This window comes from Notothenia coriiceps, unplaced genomic scaffold (assembly GCF_000735185.1).
Source record: "Notothenia coriiceps isolate Sejong01 unplaced genomic scaffold, NC01 NC01_scaffold00000339, whole genome shotgun sequence".
NCBI classification, from domain to species: domain Eukaryota; kingdom Metazoa; phylum Chordata; class Actinopteri; order Perciformes; family Nototheniidae; genus Notothenia; species Notothenia coriiceps.
In genome coordinates, this window is record NW_011333040.1 from 19,309,665 (window position 1) to 19,325,813 (window position 16,149).

The 16,149-nt window shown below is 40.0% G+C and overlaps 3 protein-coding genes across 4 annotated transcripts in view; all 3 read left to right on the plus strand.

Annotated features, from left to right (window-relative positions):
* Positions 1–8,973, plus strand: part of hrasa (HRas proto-oncogene, GTPase a) — a 15,094-nt gene extending 6,121 nt beyond the window's left edge. Inside the window, exons 1-6 of one of the 2 annotated variants that reach the window (XM_010774152.1) lie at positions 182–296; positions 2,199–2,344; positions 3,169–3,347; positions 5,192–5,351; positions 6,039–6,163; positions 6,519–8,973. In XM_010774152.1, coding sequence (XP_010772454.1) covers positions 2,234–2,344; positions 3,169–3,347; positions 5,192–5,351; positions 6,039–6,158 — 570 coding nt within the window. In that variant the 5' untranslated portion in view covers positions 182–296; positions 2,199–2,233 and the 3' untranslated portion in view covers positions 6,159–6,163; positions 6,519–8,973. Of the gene's footprint in view, positions 1–181; positions 297–2,198; positions 2,345–3,168; positions 3,348–5,191; positions 5,352–6,038; positions 6,164–6,518 lie in introns of those variants that run through there. The other variant, XM_010774143.1, reaches the window with a different exon arrangement.
* Positions 8,974–9,896: 923 nt separating this feature from the next.
* Positions 9,897–10,547, plus strand: LOC104951944 (tumor susceptibility gene 101 protein). Its single transcript, XM_074112254.1, is given in 5 exon segments — positions 9,897–9,938; positions 10,056–10,140; positions 10,241–10,306; positions 10,460–10,507; positions 10,510–10,547. Coding segments are annotated over 5 exon segments (279 nt in total).
* Positions 10,548–11,872: 1,325 nt separating this feature from the next.
* The window catches only part of tsg101a (tumor susceptibility 101a), an 8,509-nt gene continuing 4,232 nt past the window's right edge, over positions 11,873–16,149 (plus strand). Inside the window, exons 1-5 of the mRNA XM_010774208.1 lie at positions 11,873–12,254; positions 13,448–13,535; positions 13,650–13,715; positions 14,119–14,282; positions 14,549–14,675. Of these exons, the coding sequence (XP_010772510.1) occupies positions 12,213–12,254; positions 13,448–13,535; positions 13,650–13,715; positions 14,119–14,282; positions 14,549–14,675 (487 nt within the window). The 5' untranslated portion in view covers positions 11,873–12,212. The remainder of the gene's footprint in view (positions 12,255–13,447; positions 13,536–13,649; positions 13,716–14,118; positions 14,283–14,548; positions 14,676–16,149) is intronic.

Here is a 16,149-nt window from a genome sequence, read left to right on the forward strand (position 1 = left end):
TCAGTTGTANTACCCGTTATGCTTTTGGATGTTTTGCATGATGTCCTTTCAGGAAACTGTCATCATGTCACCTCCTTTTCTACAAGTTAAAGATTCACTCCAGGTGCGTGTGTGTGTGTGTGTGTGTGTGTGTGTGTGTGTGTGTGTGTGTGTGTGTGTGTGTGTGTGTTCTGCTTAAGCTAGCTAAAGCGCATTTAATGTTGGGGATGACAGTTGTTGCCCTGGTGAAGATAAAACAGCATATGTGACCCGTGGTGCTCATGAAATCCTGACAGATTGACAACACACTCAAGCAGGTGAGGCAGGTTAGTGATTTTCGTCTTGATCTCACTTCAGGAACATTCAGCAAAGTGAGACACTGTCGATGAGCAAGCCAAGATTTTTAACCCTGTGACCTTATTTTATTCAGAATTACGGTCATGAGCCATACTACTTTTAAGAAATAGAAATGTAAGTTTGCTTTGGGTGTTGGGTGTGTATGCAGATCCAGAAAACGGGGATAATATTGTTCCAATATCATTACTTACATTTGTGTTGAAAGTGGCTTTTACAGTGTCCGTTTAAAATGTCTTAAGTCAGGTTTTTGTTTTGTTTTTGTCACTACTTTCAAACAGAAAGTGAAACTAAAATGCCCCTCCTGGGTTTCTAGTAATTTTCCTCTGAGCGCTGATATGACACCGCTGTGATGACATCATCTTGACCAGTCATTGCTGATGTCAAACTTAGGCAATAACCACAAGAGGTTCCTGTGGTTGCTAAGGGCCTCCAGTGTGTTAGCTATACTTTTGGTCACAGCCACCATGACTTGTATGGTATTTTAGCTAGCAACATTTCCATTTAAGCTTTATGTCTCTCTGTGACTCATCATGTGCCATCATGTCTACGCTGGTACCATGTCATTTCAGGGTCATAGATTTGGTAACCTTGTGGTAATATTGCACCGAGCTGAGTCACACTTTGCCACTGTATGTAGTGGAAACACCCATATGACTTCTGCTAGCCGTCGACTCAACATGCCTGGAATTTCAGTGTCCAGCAGTGTTGGAGGTGATGTCAGGGGATCAGTGTGTGCGTGTCTTTGTGTTGCCCTGTCTCTATGCATGGGCCATGCACGAAGTGTGGTTCCAGCTGACTCGATAGTTGACATTGTGATGCTATCTTTGGCATAATCTGAAAAGTCCTACATTTTTGAGCATGCCTGAACTTTCTGGGAAAATTGGATGAACTTTATGAGATGGTAAAAACCAAAGACTTGTGAGCTGCATCATCATCATCACAACTACACTAAACTAACTTAACAAAAGCTGCTTTTATTAATAGGTTTCTTGGATGTTAAAAACTGTGAAATGTTAAATGCTAATTCATTTTAGTTAGAAACATTTTCCATAGTTTTTTGGACTAAGCTCAATCTGCTTTCTGTTCTGTCCATAAATTCATGTTTACCATATTTCTTGTAGACTTTTTGACAGGTTTCTTTAATAACATGCCTTGATTCATAGTCAGGGCAGCCTGTTACATCAGCTAGACCTGTAAAGTGGGTTGAGTGGGTCCATAGGGGACAACTGCAGGCACACCTGGAGTTATAAAATCCTCTTTTAGGCCTCTCGTTCTGTTGCTATTGTTGCTATGGATTGATCCCTATGGAAGAAGCAAGGCACACTAACAAACTGCTCATAGAAATAGCCTAGCTTTGTTAAGTAAAAAGTAAATAGCAACTGTTGAAAGGATTCTGCAGACTCCTTTGAAAAAGATTTCACTTTATAAATCTTTTTTTTATTTGATCATTTTTGCTCTGGCATCTGTCACCATGACCTCAAAGGAAGGCATCTGTAATGTGAAGCCTGAGTGATGAGGACCAGTCTGCAAGTGTCATGCCCCTTCTCCCTCGCCGCCTCTCTCCCTCTCACACACACCCTCTCTGCTGCTCACACTGAGCGCGAGAGTATTGGAACATTGAGTACCTTCAGCACATTTTTCACATTCCCCTTTGAGGGTCCCAACCTTAGCCCCCACTACACACGCACACTGTAAAACACACACACTAACCTGACTGATGTTTCTCTTCAGTGCTAAGCAATGGTTGTCGACCACCTTATGGCAGTCCTGTGACATAGAATAACTTGTCTGTGAAAGTCTATTGTTCTGTTTCTTATCAGAGTGCTAACCTGCACCTTCCTCTCTGCCTTTTCTCTCTCCAGCTGCGGTGTGTGTGTGGTGAGCAGCAGCGGCAAAGATGACGGAGTATAAGCTGGTGGTGGTTGGAGCTGGAGGCGTGGGCAAGAGTGCACTTACCATCCAACTCATCCAGAACCACTTTGTGGATGAATATGATCCCACCATAGAGGTATGACGCTCTTTTGCCTTTTACATTATTATTATTATTATTATTCCGGGGGGGGGGCGCGCGCGCTCTATCGTATTGGTAAAAAGAAAGGATCCAGATCCCCAATATTTAATTATTGTATGGTTAGCCTCAAGTTTTTTACATATTAAAGTGAAGGCGTGACATGTTTTGTACAAATGTCCAATCCCATGGTCTTAGCTGACCGATATTGTCTGGAGTGGACAGCTCACTCTAAATCAAGTTAATTTAATTTAAATAATTGAATGTCTGTAGTAATTCTCCTAACAATCAAGCTGGGTAGACATCCCTAATTTTCTTTTTGAAGAAATCTTTCATCCGCCTTTCAGTAATTCTTATATTTTCATAGAAATATTGACAGAAAAAGATTGTAGACATTGCAAAGAGAAGAGGGAAGTCAGTGAGAATGTGGTGTCCTCTCTTTTTCTCCACTCTCTCCCTCTCTTTCTCACCACGCCTGCCTCTGGCCAGACAATGTCCTTTTTGTGTATTTGCATTCCTGGCCCCTATGCTCTAACAAACAAAGGGACGGCACTCCATGTTTTTGTGGCTGTGTGTTGGAAGGCTAAACATTGGCTCCGATACCCTGCTCCTCTGATCTCTAGATGAGCATTTAACAGAATTAATATCACATTCCAGTTGATACGCATGTTTACATACAGACACAACTTACCACTGAGTGGCCAAGAGCCTCAGTGACCCGCAGCTGCCTCAAATTCCACCTGAACCACGTTTTGTGTCTGACTTTTGTTACAGTTTGCTCACTTGCATGTTTTTACCACAACTTGAAACGTTTTTTTCTGCAGGACTCGTACAGGAAACAGGTTGTGATTGACGGAGAGACCTGCCTGCTGGACATCCTGGACACTGCAGGTCAGGAGGAGTACAGCGCCATGAGGGATCAATACATGAGGACAGGGGAGGGCTTTCTCTGCGTCTTCGCCATCAACAACACCAAGTCTTTTGAGGACATTCACCAGTACAGGTGTGTAAGAGTCCGTCATAGATAGGAGGGTGTAGGGGTGCAGTGGCCCCAACAATCATGGCATAAATAACAGCAAGATGATGGCAAAGTTATAATGACAACTATATTGAAATCGGCATTATTTAACACTCTTACTCATTGACTTTGGAAACCTCATTTTTTTAAACTGTGGCTTTCTAGCTGTGAATTTTCTTTAACTTTCAATCTAATTAAACATGTCTTAAAATAAATGAAACTAGATAATACATTCTATATATTGAAATGTAATTTAAACCCAATAAATATTGTAAATACACTTGCTCTAACAACTGAAAACTCCAACATTTGTAAATATGTACAAAAATAAATGTAACCAATATTATATAAAGATAAATTATAGCAAATATATTGTAATTCACGGCTACAACCTACTGGATACTCTTTAACACACACACATGTTGGTAACCTGTATTCTTTATCTTGTTTTAATAATCATTGAAGTCCAAAACCGTACCTAAAGATAACATTTCCCCATCACCTGTGTATTTACTGGAAAGATCACAGAGCAGCCGGGGTGGAGTTCAGACTCACCAAATCATTCCTGTTAGTTCTCTTCTAAGGCTCTGTGTATTTGAAAATGCAGTGTGTGTTGCAGGGACTCCCATGGGGTCTGGAGAGAGAGGGGTGTGTATACGTGTGTGTGCCAGCTCTCTGCAGTAGTTGGGTGATGTCATGCTGTAGCGTTTAACACGGCTAAAGAAAGCTTAGCCCCCAACTGGAGGATTACAGCACGATGCCAATGAAATCGATCCTGACTCAATTAGAGGAGCAGGGAGAGGTAGCACTTTCAAGGACAGGGAAGGAGAAGGGGGGGGGGGGGGGGGGGGTTGCAGCTGGAGATGACAGTGTCCTATCTCTTTGCCACATCTCGTCCCATTAGACACCCACGTCCCAGTGCGTGGGGCAGGTAAAAGAGGCGGAATATAACTCAACAGATTTGGTGTTATTATTGCACACACAAACACTGGTTTGGCTTGCTGCCATTGGCTTTTTTTGGCTTAACTGTAACACAACTGCTGATTTGACTGTAAAGTCATTGTGCGACTTGTGAAATCCTGCATGGATTGGATGCTTGAAAAGATGGTGGCATGGTTGAGCTATTTTTAAAGATCTGACTTACTAGTAAAAAATAGTCGGAGGCATCTTGGCAAAATGTCCACCTCACTGTTGGCACATAGTGGCATAGTATCTGTGTAACAATTGGGAAATGTATGATTTTTTTTCCTTTTTTAATTGACGCAGTATTAAACCATATGCACCAGGGTATTAGGATAAAATCTTCTTTTAGTGTTTGAAGTCAATCTGTTAGACTTGAAGTGCCTTCCTCATCAGCAAAAAAACAACTGATGTGGTCATAAACACCATTAGCCGTGTTGACTGCAGATGGGCAGGGCGTGCTGCATCCTGCTGTACTCGAGCTAGGGGAGAATGAGCTGATAGATTGATCTGACCCACTCCTCTCACTCAGTTCCCCCTGGCTGCCTGGCGTTTGGTGCTGGCTGCTGTAGTGATGAGGTAATGCTGTTGTCCATTCCTCCCCCTCCCTCCCTCCCTCCCTTCCCCTCCCCTCCACCTCCCTCCTTCAGCAGTGCAGCACAGCCCAGCACCGGCGGGCCCCGGCTCCTCCTCAGGGTCCTAGAGCTCCCCGGGTGGTTGGCTCTCCAGCGGTGGGGCTGCTGTTGTTTATGAAGCAGGGAGGATCCCCAGACTACACAGATGTCCCTGTGACTGAGTGCAGGGCTGGGGCGGGTTATAGGAAAACAGACAAAGTTCTTATGGCATTTTTCTCTTTCTGCAATTCACAGAGAACAGATCAAACGTGTAAAGGACTCGGACGATGTTCCCATGGTGCTTGTGGGAAACAAATGTGACCTCCCGACACGCACGGTAGACACGAGGCAAGCCCAGGAACTCGCCCGCTCCTACGGCATCCCATACATCGAGACCTCTGCTAAAACACGACAGGTGGGCGGTGAACAAGAAGCACACTCCCACAATACCACACTTTCTTTTATTTCTCCCTATCTCTGATATTTCAAATTACCTGTGAACTTAACATATATTTCTCCCATCTTTACAAGCCATGAAACCCACATTCAATGCACATTAGCCCTCTTATAATACTCTATTAAACACGGTATGCTTTTTAGTATGGGCCCTGTATTTTTTACATTTTGTACGTGTAAACTATTTTCATGTGAAAAGCAGCTAAATGTCCGCAGTATGATGTGATTTGTGTAGCTGGAAATATTTTATTATCCCACAGGCAATGACTCATAGCCAGGTTACCTTGGCTTAAGAACAGCTACAGTATTTGAAAGGCTTCATAAGGACAAGTTGCCGCACAGCTCCCACTCTGTCTGAGTCACTGTCACACACAGTGAAGGTACAGACTCCTGCATTCATCATGGTTCCTGCAGAAATGTGTCAGTCAAAAAGAAGAGTTTGCAAAGCACGACGTGAATTACTTCTTTTTACCTATTATGATTTCCGACGTCTGAAATATCAGGGTCGCCATGGTGATGTTGCCAGGCCTCTCGGGGATGAGTACACCGAAGAGCCATGCTGTCAGTTGGAAGGGGTGCATGCAGTGCACTCATAATTGACCGTTGAAAGTGCCCACATAACCTTTTGTGTGTTGTGTGTCTACAGGGAGTAGAGGACGCCTTCTACACGCTGGTTAGGGAGATCAGACAGCATAAGCTGAGGAAGCTGAACCCCCCCGATGAGAGCGGTCAGGACTGTATGAGCTGTCGCTGTGTGGTATCGTGATGCAGGTGAGACACAAATGTATTTTTCTTCTCTGACAGTTAAGTTAAAGGGGAAGTCGCTAAATTGGTATGCTTATACTGGAACTTGTCTGTTTATGCAAATGAGTGCCCATTGAAAGTTAATTATTTTGCATTATCCTTATATATTTCTTTTTGTACCTACTTTGCAACTTATTTTTCTAGATGGTTTATGTTCGCACCACCAGATACCAAAGCAAATTCCTTGTATGTGTAAACGTACCTGGGAATAAACTTCATTCTGATTCTGATCAATGTTACAACTCAGTTTAACTTTTTCCCCAGGAGTATAAATGTAAAAATGGCACTAACATCTGTCCCCTTTTGTCATTTCCTTCCACAGCTGACTGTTGCACGTTGAGGAGAAATGCTACAGCGCGTAGTGGCAGCATGGACACAAAGATAGAAAGATAAAAACAACTCAATGATGAAATATAAACTTTTTTCAAAAAGAGGATGATTGAAGCAAAAGCGCTCAAGGAAACCACCAGAGCTGACTGAACCGTAGACCTTCATGGATAAGGAGGATTTGGACTGTTGCCCATGTGGCTACCTGAACTAGCACGGTTCCGGCCCCCTTTTCTTGGTCCGCACGTGGACTTGTGAGCAACACCACTAATGACTCTTTGTCAACTCCAGTGTGGTCCTGCTGGGTAGCTCAACACATTTCCTGCTAACTTATTGTTTTCAGTCTCAACACTGGTCTTAATGGGGGTCTTGCTGACCTCCTCCCACCTTGAAAGCCTAATCCCCCCCCCCAATGCCTGCCCACTGGAAGGACTGACTGACTAACATGGAAAGGACTGGAATGGACGTTCTGTTGCCCAAACACCTCTCATATGAATAACCCCCCCGTCCCATTCTACCTGCCTTTTGATTTCCCCCTTCGAATGGCTGTGTAGTCTCTTCTATACTGGATCCAGTGGGCGGGGGCTGACATGGGAATGACTATAATTTTGTTGTTGTTTTAACAGTTAGCCTAGCTTTTTGATATGGAACATTTTATTTGTGATTTGCAGAATTTGAAAGTCACAGAGCAATGTGAGGGTGTTTATTCCAGATGGCACCTGGTTTGACTTTTTGTTTTCATGGCCTGCCTGATGTAGTTGGAATGTAAAGATAAATGAATTTCCAGAATGCAACCACCTTCTCTCTCTGCAGATGTTTCCTTCGCTACAGTCTTTATGAAATAATAGTATTGGCTAGTGCACGTAGGTTCTGGTGCAATAGGATTCTTTCCTTTCCAATTCACACAAAGTATTGGGAATAAACCACCTCTCATTGCTTCTTGTTAGCCTTTGGTTTAGAAGGGCAGAGGGGTACTGTGCATGAAAATCTAGTTCTTGTCACCTCTCCAGTTGCTACAGCTGAAGAGGTTTCCTGTAGAAATAAGAGGAAACCCTGCGCTTGTACAGTTATACAATTAGGTTATGGATGCTTTGCAGAGTGTAACGCACATGTCCTGCCTCAGTCAAACTTCAGATTTCCACACACCATACTATCCTCAAACTGCTCATCTTTCTCTGCAACCTCAGCTCTATAACGGAACAATAACAGGTCAGGTGCTAATCATGTCGGAACCATATTTACTGTATATGTGGGACTATTGTGTGTAACAGGTGATGGATATTTGGTTTTGGGAGTGCATCGCTTTGTTTCTTAATACTGACCCAGCTTGTGCTCTCCACAACTGCATTAATTTGTTGCCTAAATGAAAAAAAAGACTGCTCTGTGTTTACTTTGCCTTATCTGTTAGCTAGTTTGTACCTCATGTATGCAGCGAGCTCTAGAGGAATCTAGATGATTCTGTGATCGGTTAGCTGCATTGTTTTGTTTGTTTGATGATGTGTGCAACTGAAGAAAATATATAAGTGAGTTGAGTCAAGACATGCGCTGTATAGAATTCGAAAGGCAAGTCTCTGGAAACACTACACTGTTTTTTTAAATTTGTTTTAAAAGAGGGCTTTCTGTAATGATGTGTGTCTAAATGTGATTCTGTTTTAAAAGACTGAAAAACAACAGTTAAAGAGCCCAGTATAACCCAAGTTGTCTTCTGAAATTTCATTCCAAATACAATGGAACATGTGAGGTTGATTACTAGAAATGGTTGGTTTAAAACCAGATTATTATTTTTTAATTCAGAGAATTGGTATGATAACATAAAGAGATCCAGACACTACAGGCAGGTTTCTGCAAACCCCAAACACATTTGAACATTTATCACGCACAAATCAAAGTGCTTATCTCCTACCTAGTTAATTTTGTACATTTTAAAGTGACTCTTTCCATCATATCATGGCTTAAAAAAATATGATCAGTCTAGTTTCTGTGTGGATGTTAGTGATCAAGTTGTTTTAATCAGTTAAGTGTTCATTTCTCTGCGTGGAGAAAATACATGAACTGTGAATGTGCTTTAGATATTGTTTAAAAGGAGCCTCATGTTTCAAATGTACCATAACAAAAATAATGCAGGAGTTGTTCCTCGGTCCCACTTTTGGCTGTGTTCTAACTTTTATTTTTCATCCATTGTACTCAAACCTTTTGATGGAAAAAACGAGTGTGGCATTTGTAACCTGTAACAACAGTCCTGGTAGTATGCTTGTCCTCTCCCTGTCAATCTTGAAACAGTGCATCCATGATAATACATATAATTCCACTAATCTATGTATTCAAATTCCTGTTTCATTAGAATAATGGCGTCATTTTGCCACAGGAAAACTACAGCCAGCAAACCACAAGTATACATGTCAGAAAACCTGGCGAGCATGACAAAGACTGTACGGACCATTGGGAGTTTTGCACAAGGATACAGTGGGATCAAGGGCTTGTTTCTCCCTTGCAAACTGTGGATGGAGGTGTGGAAAGAATTTGTGAAACTGTTTAGCTATTTAAGATGTATTTACTCTTTGAATATGTGGCAAGTGTATTGCAGGACAGGAATAAAGATGTCAAGATGAATCTGTGTCTTTGGTCGCTCAAACATCTAACTCATGTCATATTACATTTGGGATTTGCTGCCACCTGCAGGCTGCTTTGTGTATCGTACAGAGTATAAGACAAATAATGTAATAATAAAGGAGCTTATATCTAGCATAAACTCAGCAGAACTTTAATCATGTTCTAACTAAATATGTTCTTTGTGTAAAAGTGAGGTGATAACTGGTTTACACAATGTTGGCAAGCACAGCTGTGATGAAGGTTCAAAGAACAATCATAAATGTTGCGTTTACACAAACGTTGTACTGTTGCAAAACACTATACTGTAACAACATGAGGAAGTGGTTTCTTAGGTAGAAGGGAGAAAAGAGGTGAGGCAAACCAAGGGAAAGCACATAAATGTATTAACTGTGATCCAACAGTTTCAAAATCCAAATAACAACCAAGCATGGTTCCGCTAAACAGTGTGTAATACGTTTTTTATAAAGAACTACATTTGTATTTATAAAGCACTGTAAACAATTAGCAATTGTCATGATTAATAATAATAATTTTTAAATGTGGTCACTGTTATATTGCTGTTCAAGCCATGAAACCTAGTTGTTGCTTTTAAGGTCACATGCTTTGCATAATTGCAGGGCTGTTTTCTTACTGGCTTCTGAAGTCATAAAAGACAAAGGCTAACCCATGAACCAAAGACGAACAGGGTGGAGGGTTATAACAGTGTAGGCGATTAAAAGCATACAAGAGAAAGTGATATGTTCAAACTGGATTCTTCATAATCATGCCATACAACGAGCGTTCAATTAAGCAAATGCTTCCTGAGGTAAGATTAATGATCAACAGATGATTATCTCTTAGTCAAACTTAACATTTGAATAGTAAATAAATAATCCATGTATATTTGTAATGGTGCTCCCATTGTATTCTTTTTATTTTGAAGACGTATCCACGGAAACATGTGGCCCGTGAAATCTACGATGCATTGACTCACTTTAAAAGCCTTGTACCCTTGATGGATAGATACGGTAAGAAGATAAATTAAACCTAACAATCTGTTGTTGAATGTATTTAACATGAAACTCCAACAAGTGCTGTAAATTATAGTCATGGTTTCATTATTTACAGTTTACAATGATGGCACCACAAAGAACTTGATGAGTCTAACTGGAACCATCCCTGTCATGTTTGAAGGTAACAATGACTTTGCATTTGTATAACTCTATGAAACAGCTACAGTATAAGCTGGAATTTAGTGGGGGAACTGATCAATTTGAATCACAAATAATGATGACATTTCTTAGAATCTACAAGATAAAAATATATTTTCCCCTTTTTTAATACAAGACCAAACCTACAACATCCCGGTATGCCTGTGGATTGAAGAAAGCTATCCACAAACTGCTCCCATCTGTTTTGTCAGACCCACACATGAGATGATGTTAATTGGTGGACAGTACATCTCCAACAGTGGTGAAGTCATGCTGCCTTACCTGGAGGATTGGAAATGTGTGAGAATTTTAATTGTATCTTGTTTTCTTTGAAAATACTGAATGTCAAAATGGATGGATAATGGAGTTATTACATCCTTACATTTGTTTGACTTTTCCTTTTTCCCATCAGGGTGAATGTGACCTACTGAGCCTACTCCAGGTGATGGTTGTCGTATTTGGAGACTTCCCTCCCGTGTGCATGCAGCCTCATCCAGAGCCCGAACAAGCCCCTTGTAAGTTATGCTTACACAGGCAGGAAGCTTCGTCTTCATGTTGTTTCAAAACAACACTACCTATGCCCTAGATACGAGTTTATCACAGATCGAAAGATCCATATCCAGGCCACACCTGTTCAATGTCACTCTAGGTTCATTGCTCTTAAATGTAGAGCTGAAAACTATTTCCTTCTCTCAACGTGTTTATGAATTTGTTGTGACTGATTCAGGCCTCTCTAAAATGAATAATGTGTTCCATATAGGTTGGCTGCAATTCCACAGACAAGCAGAGGTGCTTTCAAAGACCGATGGAAGTATGTATCTGGATTTAACCGGTGAAGATGATCTACCTTTCCAAGAACATGACACCAACTGTTAGTCTTTGTGGAATTTTAACCATATTTGTATTGTGTGTGTTGCCTGTGATGAGGTGTTCAATGTGTAAAGTGTCAGATGGTATCCATTTGTTAGTTTACGGTTAATAAATGCATACAATTCATACAAATGAATTATAACATGATGTATGTATATTTTCCAATGATTTAGACTGTAAACTGATTAAAACATACTGACTGGGTTTAGTTGTGGATGTATGCACCATATCATTTGTTTTTCAAATTAACATAATATTGAGGGCCTATGTTTGAACACCAGATTTCTTAAGAAGCAGCTCATAAACGGTACCATAACTGCACCCAGTTTGTTTGCTTTTATTCACGAATGTTTCCGGCTTTTGACCATTGAAGAGAAAATGTAACAATCCAAAGAACACACACATAGCCAGCCAGTGTATATTGAAATTATAATAACCCAAACTGTTGTGAGAAGTGATTGATTGATGCTGGTAGGCTACTGTAAATAAAGAGTCATATCAAACATGTCTGTGTGTATTATTGTGGGGCAACACATTTCATATTATTTTCCAGCATGGTTTGTATAATGACTAAGTACGCTTTTGCACTAATATAGCCTATAATGTGTGAAGGAAACTCACCTAAGTAGGACCACGCCTTGAGAACAACTCGTCTACTGTTTACGTGATTTGCGTACCGGAAACAGTCAGGTGGAATACCGGAAATTCCTTTTGTTTTCTATCGGATATTTGTTCTTCGGTCTCATTTTAGAACTCCTAATAAACTGTTTACTAAAGTTTCTCAAATTATTACATCTTGTCGCATTGACAACAGATACATTACTCGTATTGGACTAGAAGGTTTTCTATAGACACCGAATCATTGTCTTAATTGTAGTCGGGCCCGAGGCTGGGCTAACTTTAGCCTAGCATTAGTCGTACTAGCTTAGCGTGCTTGCTGTTAGTCTAGCTTACTTAGAAGCCATCCGTTCTTTCAATTTACTTATTAACAATAGCGGTGAAAACAAAAAGTGAAAACCATGGCAGTTGTCAACGAAGGTGTTCTGAAGAAAATGCTAAAGGTACGTGTTGCATCACTTGCTGGTCAACAGAAACGTTAGCACGTTAGCAAATGTTACCGATACCAAACAGGACACTATCGTTGAGCATGTTCACATTTCCTGGTCATATGGAATAGGATCTGTATTGCTTAATAAACAGACGATTTACAGTACTTTAAATAATAATGTGGATTATTTGAGATTCCTCGTACATATTATTGTGTTGACCTAGATCCTACAGCCACCTAACGTTAGCTACACTCACGTATATGTTTAATACAAACGTTTCAATAAACAACCATTCCTATATTTCAGGATGATATTATGTGTCTCTTAAATTTCGCTTGTACAGCATTGATCCAATTTGCTAGGCATACTTGTTTATCAACTGTTGCCAGAGCAATACTTAAACCACTGTTATAAGGATTAGTATTAAGTATTTATAATGTGTCTATCATGTACAAATATTTAATGTCAGCCATCGTTGACAATTCTAAGTAACGTTTCAGGCTTGTTAATGTACATCATTAAAATTCAATTTACATATTAAATTAAGCATTGCGTGTAACTAACAATTGATGTGTTAGCTTTGAGGCTGCACATTTCCCTGGAATAATACAAATACATATGTATAATATGCCTTTAGCTTATGGTTTTTTCGAAAACAAATATCTAAACAACTCTGAGCTATTATGACCCCGTGGTCCAATGATAATCTCTGTAATAACAACTCAAGAAATAAACAGTTTCAGGTAGAGGGCCATAAAACTGTTATTTGTCATGAATCAAAATACCAAGATCTTGTCCATGGAAGAGCACACTGCATTATTATCCTAGAATTAGGATATCGAAACTTCATATGTTATGACTTTTCTGAGTTAATACACCAGTAGATATTACAGTGTATTTTCTGACTTTATTGGCTATCATTTTATATCAGATATCCTTATACTTTCTGAACACTCTGTTCTCTAATCTATTTTAGTTTTTTTACTCCTTATACTAAGCTCTAACAAAAGAAAAAATATTTTGGACACCAAAATAAATTACTACACACCACACAAAATTACTTTAGGATTAAAATACATAACTTATTAGTTGTGGCAACTACGTCTGAATGAGTTACCTACGTGTCAGCAATTCTGTCTAAAATGTAATGATGTATACTAACATACATTTCTTTTTCTCTTTCATTTTTTGTTGTTATTGTCCAGCAATACAAGTACAGGGACCTGACAGTTCGTGAGATAACCAATGTCATCAGCCAGTACAAGGACTTGAAGCCGTTGATGGACGCTTATGGTAAATCGAGTTATACAGGGCTCATGGTTTTGTGTGGTTATATATTGTATGCTCATATGATGGCAAATATATACATTGTTTTCGTTAATCGACATGTCATCTTCTTTTATTTAGTTTTTAATGATGGCTCCACACGAGACCTATTGAGCTTGACAGGAACTGTTCCAGTGACCTACAGAGGTAAGGAATGTTTACAGTGCTTTCTAAATACAAATGTAGTTCTTTATAAAAAACGTATTACACATTGTTTATTTGTGGCCGTAGATAGGTGTCAGTTCTGTTTAGTTTGTCTGATACCCTCACCTACTTTCTCTCTGGTGTGCTCACTCTAACTTGCTATTTATCTCGAACTTTAAAAAAACAAACTTTCATCAAGTAGCAGATGCTTCTGTGTGTCAGCTTACGAAAGCATCTGACTAGCATAACGTATACAATTTCACATTCAGACGCATTTACTCCAGACTAGACATCGTATAAGTGTGTCTCAAAATAACAACGTTTGTCAAGTTCTGAGAATGTTGAGACTTTAAAAACATACAATGAAATCAAATTATAATATAGTGTGTGTTTTTCTCCCCTGCAGGAAACACCTACAACATCCCAGTGTGTCTGTGGTTGCTGGACACATATCCCTACAACCCTCCCATATGCTTTGTCAAACCTACCAGTGCCATGATGATCAAAACTGGCAAGCACATCGACGCCAACGGCAAGATCTACCTGCCTTATCTACATGAGTGGAAACATGTAAGTGTCTCAATATTTTTAATCATAGACTATTTATTTAGGCAAGGACTGGTTATGAAATGTTTAGAAGTTGAAAATATAGATTGTACTGATGCTATAGAGGTTTTTGAGGATTCACTGCATTATTTACACTTTTTAAATCTCTATAATGTGGCTCTAACTGTACAAATCTGTACAGCAGTTGCTTTCCTGTTGATCCTTTGAAATAGCATTCTGCATTTGTGGTCTTGCTCAATACAAACATGGCCTCTCTGTTTGTCTTACAGCCTCAGTCGGACCTGTATGGTCTGATTCAGGTGATGATCGTGGTTTTTGGAGAGGAGCCTCCTGTGTTTTCTCGGCCCACAACACAAGCACCATATCAGGCGTTCCAAGCAGCTGGACCCCCTAACCGTAAGTGACTTACATTGTTGTCGTAAACAGGGTAATATAAGGCTGTTTCTCAATCTCGAGTACGCTTGCTTGGTAGCACATGTCTTCCGAGCGTCTCGCTTCAGAAGCGAGGCAAGAATACTTCCTGGCATTCGCAAAATGAAGAGTGGAACAGGCTAACAAGTGTGCTTCATATGAGAGGCCCCGCCTTACATTTTCCGCCACAGATTTGGGGAAATTGGTCCGTGCGCAAAACATTGTGGGGATTTTAAGACCGCGGAGTCTACACATGTGCAGCCTCGATATTTCTCCAAACAAAGTACGCCGGATTTCCAAGTATGCTGGACATTGGAACAGTCCTTCGGCGGGACTCGATGACGTAGTATGCTTGAAATAGTGGCTCTGGAGCAGCTTTACTCGACATTGAGAAACACCCTAAATGTTTTTTTAATATAGTGTCAGGAAGGACAGAGTGACCCACAGACTATTTTAACACAGTGATATGGCGCTGATAGAAGCATTTACACTAAACACCAATCAATCAGAACACTGTCTTTAATGAGTCATGGCCACCCATTTTTTGTCAATGACTGTCTCAATAAGAAAAAGCGCCATGACAACATTTAAATTCATATGCATACATCCCTTGAAGAACATAATAACCTGCACAGAGGTAGGGTTAATAGCTTGAACTACTTTAAATGTAGCTAGTTGTACCAAACAAATTGCCAACAGTGAATATGTTCCAATAAACTGCTTACATAAGACTGTTTTCTAAAAAATCCATTCTGATTCATCTTCAATCGTTTTTTTACTATTTTTTTTTCTATAAATGTGCTGTTGAACAGTTTTTACCAGTTTTTATTTTCATTTCACATTTTGTATAAAGGTTAACAGAATTACAAAATATGTTAAGGCCATACTAAAGTCCTCAAATAGATAGAAGCTACTTAAGAGTGAATCTTAAACTGTTCAAATGTTTTGTTTTAAACCATTTGTTGTGATTACATACCCATAGTAGTTGCTTAGAGAAATCAATGATGCGTGTGTATAATTCATATGTCAGTGTTTCAAACTGTGTCAGGAATCCTCATAAGGTGTATATGATGGATATTGTACACCAGCATCATGGTTTTAAAGAGATGCATTTATTTTCTGAGGCACTAGATGGAGCTCAGGTACTACCTCTTCATTACAGCATTGGAAAGGGAATGTGCTGGGGAGGCTGTGGCGCAGTGGGCTAGTGCGCTGGTGTTGGGATCAGGGGGGCACAGGTTCAAACGCCAATGCAGTCAGCATGTCGTTGTGTCCCTGAGACACTTCACCCCAAATTGCTCCTGTGGGGATTGCCCACAGTATTGAGTATGTAAGTCGCTTTGGATAAAAGCGTCTAACAAGTAATATGTAATGTAATGTAATGCTTTTCTGAGAGTGACAGAGAGACAGTATATTTGTCATGTATTGGCCTTGGATCTTATGTTCACACTATTTCTCT